Source organism: Phaseolus vulgaris, chromosome 8 (genome assembly GCF_000499845.2).
Source record: "Phaseolus vulgaris cultivar G19833 chromosome 8, P. vulgaris v2.0, whole genome shotgun sequence".
Classification (NCBI taxonomy): Eukaryota; Viridiplantae; Streptophyta; class Magnoliopsida; order Fabales; family Fabaceae; genus Phaseolus; species Phaseolus vulgaris.
This window is the reverse complement of record NC_023752.2, coordinates 31,374,117-31,380,102: the sequence shown is the minus strand read 5'-3', so window position 1 is coordinate 31,380,102 and position 5,986 is coordinate 31,374,117. Positions and strand designations below refer to the sequence as shown.

The following is a 5,986-nucleotide window of genomic DNA, read 5'->3' as shown; positions in this document are numbered from 1 at the left end:
ATCTGCCAACCTGGCGCCTTGTCAACACGCCTATACTGTAGCAGGATGCCACGTCATCACACCCGTCCACCAGGGCGGTACAAATTTAGATAATAAATGAAATAATATAATGTAAATGAAAATTAATTAGTGCTGTCTAATTTTTAATATATGACGATTGATATAAAAATTCAATAAAATAGTGTAAAAAAGACAAAAAATATTATAATTATTCATTATAGAAATATAAATAAATATTTTAAAAATGCATTACAAAGTATACATATTTTTCATATTTCAAACATTATTAGTTAAAGTTTATGAAAAATTGCTATGAAAATTACATGTTTAGAGGGGACTAAATTGCAAATTTCCTATGAAATTACTGGTCATTGATTTCATCCGTTAATTGTTTTACTAAACATATCTAACGGTTAACACAGGTTGATCAGCGGTGAATCACATAAATGACCAGCCACAGTAGAACCCAAGGACATTTTTAACCCATCATTGCCTGTCTTGTTCCCCAAGAACAAAGTAAAGCGTAATTTGTGACCAAATAAAAAAAGTAATGTAATTTTCATAATTATGCCCTTTCATGTGGATCACAATAACACCGAACATGGACAGAAGGACATACAAAAGAAAACAACATCATATCCACACGCAAACAATCTTTATTTCTCCCTTCATTTACTCGCATCATCTTCTTCAACTGTGTTTAAAAAAAAAGAAGAAAAATATTGCGAGAAAAACTAATGAAAACAAAATAATTTACTTAAGGAATACGAAGTCACACACGCAAACATGGAGCGAAGAACGTGTGAATCAAGACACACCATAAAACAAACTCTAGTTTTATATATATATATATATATATATATATATATATATATATATGAATAAGTGGAAATGTGAAAACTAAACAAAGCGTCAAATCAAAGGAAGAAGAATTAAAAAAAAAATGTAGAGTGAAAAGAAAATTATTGAAATTTAACTTTTATTTAGTTGAAAAAATCTTTAGGATTTTGCTCACTATCGCAACTCCCAAGGTTACGCACCATTACTTTTCTCGAGCTTCTAAATTGTAAATAAAATGTTTCTCCCCTTACTTCATATTGATTATACATACATTGTATTGGATAAATGTATTTATGAAATTATTCATTTTTCAATTACGTGAAAATTAAAATATACATTAATTATAATTATTAAATATGAACACAAATAGTAAGAATTAAATCTTGTAGATTTAAATATTGTGAGTTTTTAAGGTAAGTACATCACTCAAATTTATGACTCCTACTCTAATAAACTAATTTTTCCCCCTTCTATGTTTGCTCCTAAGAAAAGGTTTAAACATTAAATTAATACTATTTAAATTGAACTAGTTTATTTTTTTCCAAAATATTCATAATAAATCATAATTAATAGTTAGTATCAGAATGCAGTTTTTGCATGTAACAGCAATTAAATTTACATCATTCCTGACGTATTTTAAATATTTAAACTTGGTATTCTTGAAATGATTATTATAATACCTTACGAACTTCCCGGATTTCTTCTCCTAGTTGTTTTCCACGTTCCTTCTCCATCCTATAAATACACATAAAGTCCACGGCTTTCCGCCATCAGTCTCAGTCTGCACGAAAAGCCATTTCAAAGAGCAACGTTTTTGAGTTGTGCTCCGAATTCAAAAAATGCAGAAAGAACAACACAAGGAGTATTTAGATTCGATGACGTGTCCTAGCTTCAACTACTACTCCACCGTTCAACTCGCCGTTATCGATAATCAAGATCACAACAGGACTCTAAACGACGACACGAGTTTCGAGTTTGCCGCGTTTCGAGACGAAGCCTGTTTCGACGACGCGTGTTTCCCCATTTTCAACGGCAAGATTCCGAGTAGCCACGGGAGCACCATCGCCAGTGGACGCGATGCCGGCTCGGCGATCCTCCGGTTCCCTATCACCGGAGAGGATCTTTGCCGGGGCGGCCACGATCCATTAACGGCGCCACCGTCGGAGTCGTCCTCGGAGGCGGATGAATTGGAGGGGGTTCCGGCGGAGACTTACTGTGTGTGGACGCCGAATTCGCCGAGAAAATGCAAGAAGAGCAATTCGACGGGGTCGTCGTCAAAGAAGTGGAAGCTTCTTGATTTGCTTCGCCGGAGCAATAGCGAGGGAAAGGAGTCGTTTCTGTTCCTGACGGCGGCGTCGGAGAAGAAAAGAGTGAACGAGCGGTGGAGCATAGAGGTCGGCGGAAAACAGAAAGGCAACAATGGTTTGGCTAACAAGAAAAACGCGGCGGTGACAGCGCACGAGGCTTTATATGTTAAGAACAGAGAATTGAGAATGATTGATAAGAAAAAGTCATTTTTGCCGTATAAGCCTGACTTGGTTGGGTTCTGCACAAGACGTTTTGGCAAGACATTTCCTTCGTTCTGAAGACTTTGTTGGATGAAACTATTTTCTGATTCTGAAAAAAAACAAGAAACACAGTGATTGGAGAAGTTAGATTAGATTAAGTTTGGTCTTTGTTTTCGCTCTTGGCATTTTTATTTAACATCGCAGCTAATCATGATTCATGTAAAAAGGGTGAAATGAATCGATAGTGTTTTATTATTAAACGATCTATGTTGAAGAAGCGGCGGAGGGCGTATGGATTCGAAGTGTCTGTTGACTTCAAATAGGGGTCGTCGGCACCAAGGTGGGCCAAGAAAGCAAATACTTTTTTCTTTCTAAAGGAAAGGGTTGGTAGAGAAATCATCATTGATAACAAGAAAAGACGAAACTCAAGTCTATGAAATGAAAGGAATAATCGATCATAGAGTTTATTGGCACAAAAATTGTAGGAGAGAGATCCATTATAAAAGTATCAGGACGGTCAAATTGCTATTCTTTCCCCTTCAATTCTGGAAGAGATATGGTGCCCAATGTTTAGAAAGATATGGTCATAGTATCGATGCATCTATCTCTTAAACCTAGGGTTTATATGCCTGAATTTTATATACGTAGAACATACATGATTTTCTGTATCATGTACAGGGAATCTAACATCCAAAGTATTTTCTCAGGAAAAATAGTTTAGTTCCTTTTAAAGTTTAATTTTTGAATGTTTTATTGAAAGGAAAGTTACACAATTAATGTCCTTAGAGAAATTCACTAGTACAAAATATGAAAACAACGACCCTTTATTTAGTGCGGCTTTGCGCTTAAACGCATTTGTAAAAAACGCACGCGGTGGCATTTTTGAAATTAAATTGTTTTACAAATGCGGTTCTAGAGTAAGACCGCATTTGTAAATCAATTCAAATGATATACAAATGCGGCCTTTACTATGACCGCATTTGTAAATCAATTCAGAATGATTTACAAATGCGGTCTTTACTATGACCGCATTTGTAATTAATTTCACATTGATTTACAAATGCGGTCATATTAAAGACCGCATTTGTAAATCATTTGAATTGATTTACAAATGCGGTCTTACTCTAGAACCGCATTTGTAAAACAATTTTACCCTAAAAAATTGAAGCACGCCACTAGTTTCACTTTCACTTTCCTCTTCTCCGCTCTTCGTTTCAACGTTTTGCGCTCAGTTCAGTTTCTTCTCTCTGCATTTTGTAAGTTTCAGTTTCACTCATTCGTTTTCGTTTTCGTTTTCGCATCATTCATTATTCACTTCGTTGGCATTGTCATTTTCGTTTCCTAACTTCGTTTGTGGCATTTAGGTTACTGTTCCATTGGTGTTCGCTGGTGTTTTCCTGCTCCACCACCGCCACAGCTTCCGCCGCCGCCTTCGCCTTTGTCTTGTGCCTCTGCCACTCCGATCACCATCAAGCTTGTTCACGACGGAAAGGTTGGTGTTGTATTTAATATTTATTTAATATTTTGAATTTATATTTAATATTTTGAATTTTTATTTAATATTTTGAATTTTTATTTTTCTGTATTATAATATATATTTAATTAATAACTAATACAACTTGGAATTTATAACTAATAACTAATAATTTATATATTTGTGTGTATTTTGAATTTTTTTTTATTATAATTTATATATAATTTAATAAATTAGTTACGGAAACAATTAATTTATATATTATTATATATAAATTTGTATTATATAATTTGTATTTTCTTAAATTTATATTATATATTTAGTTAGTTGTTAATTACATTTTAATAAAAGTTTTATGTTATGTTAGTTATTGTTACTTTTAGAATAGAATTATCGTGTTTGGATTGAGTCTGGGGGTGTTCGACCCTCGGCAAATGTGTGAGATGAAATATGATCCTGCCTGTTGACCAGAACGTTGGAACCTGCCTCGTCAAAGGATCGACGTGTGCACCGCTTCAAGCCTCCGTCCTTCTTCAAGATCCACCTCAAGAACCTGCAAAAGAACAGAGTGGCGCCGCTGCGGCCGATCGCACTCCAACGCCCAAGTCAGTGACCGAACCACCAAATACTAAGAGCAAGAACACTCTAGAACTCTCAAGGAACCGTGCAATGTTCTCTCTCACAGTATGCTCAAGAACCCGCAAGCGTAAAGAGTATAATCTGAACGTGCGTACCTCAAAAGTTTGTTGGGGAACCCTTAAATACCTGGTTACTTTCTCTCTCCTGGCAGTTACAGACTTGGACACGTGGCTCGCATCCAGTCGTACACGTGCCATCATCCGGAGCCTCCTTGACTTAGGCGCTGCTTCTGACTCTCTTTTTGGCTAAGTTACTTATGCATGGTACTGCCCAGTGCATAGCTAACTTGGGAGTGCGATCTCTACTGGAACTGGCGAGTTAGGGTGCCTTCGTACACCTTCCCTGTGGTCTCGCCGGCCGCCTTCATAATCTGCACCACCTTCATCTCTGGCGATGTGCTTGCTCTGGCGATCTCCAATCATTTGGTCGCCTGAGTTTACATCTGGCGACTTCATCTTTAACCCGGTGATCGCCGGTTCTGGTATGCTGGAGATCGGAACACGCCAACTTAATAACTGGCGACTTCACGAGCCCCCCGACTTCCTCCTCTTCTGTCAACCTGGCGCCTTGTCAACACGCCCATACCGTAGCTGGATGCCACGTCATCACTTCCGACTGCCAGGGCGGTACACAAGCCCCCCAGTCTTAAGCGAAGACTTGTGTAGCGAAAAGACTAAAAGAGTCACGTCATCTACGTGGCACTGGCGCAGAATTCCAAGCGGTTGCACTTTCTGCTCCTCTGACGCTCCACCAAACATTCTCCATCGTTCGACACGTGGCTTCATCAACGGTTACCTTCAGTTAACGTTTGCGCTTCCCAAACCCATTTCGAAAAACCCTTAAACCCATTTTCACTCCACTGTTCCATCACTTTTCTTCGTATCCTCAAACGCTCCAACTCTCTTATGCAAAAAAGCTTTCAGCGTTCTTCAACATTCTGAATCACCAACATTCTTCATCGCCTTCCTGATTATAAAAAGGTACTTCCTTTCCTTCTTCTGCTGGTTTTTCCTGCATTTTAACCGATTCGCATCATCTTTTAACTGTTTGGTGCATACGTTGTGGGTTGTTTTTGCGATTTCTCCTTCTTCGTAACTTAGGGCTCTGTCAAGGTCTCAACGAACCTACGTTCGTTCGTTTTTCACCTTTCTTCCATGATCGAGTCAGCCTCTGTGAACCCTGATCATTTTTCCTTTTCTTCTTCCTTTGCAGCTTCAACAATGACTCGCTCAAAGATCACCCCAAATCCTCCTCCTTCATCACGAAACCCCTCTTCACAAGCACACGACCCACCGCGAGTACGTGGCGCTTCGTCTTCTCAGGCTGAGAGGCCTGCACCTTCCCGCCCCAACCTGGCCCAGGCTACTCCGCCTGTCACCGGAGGAGCCTCCGTCCCCCCACCAGACTTCAAAAAACTATACCCCTGGGCCAACTCGACCCTGTTGGGGGAAACATCTTCTGTGAACACTGCTGGGGCAGTTCTGCGATTGACGAAGGGGGATGAGCCTCACCAATCATTCCACAA

The 5,986-nt window shown here is 38.8% G+C and overlaps 1 protein-coding gene across 1 annotated transcript; it reads left to right on the top strand.

Moving 5' to 3' along the window:
- The first annotated feature begins 1,572 nt into the window (after nt 1-1,572).
- Nucleotides 1,573-3,122, top strand: LOC137826938 (uncharacterized). The gene has a single exon (XM_068633099.1). It carries the CDS (start codon nt 1,680-1,682, stop codon nt 2,424-2,426), a length of 747 nt encoding a protein of 248 aa, XP_068489200.1. The 5' UTR covers nt 1,573-1,679; the 3' UTR covers nt 2,427-3,122.
- The last annotated feature ends 2,864 nt before the right edge of the window (nt 3,123-5,986 follow it).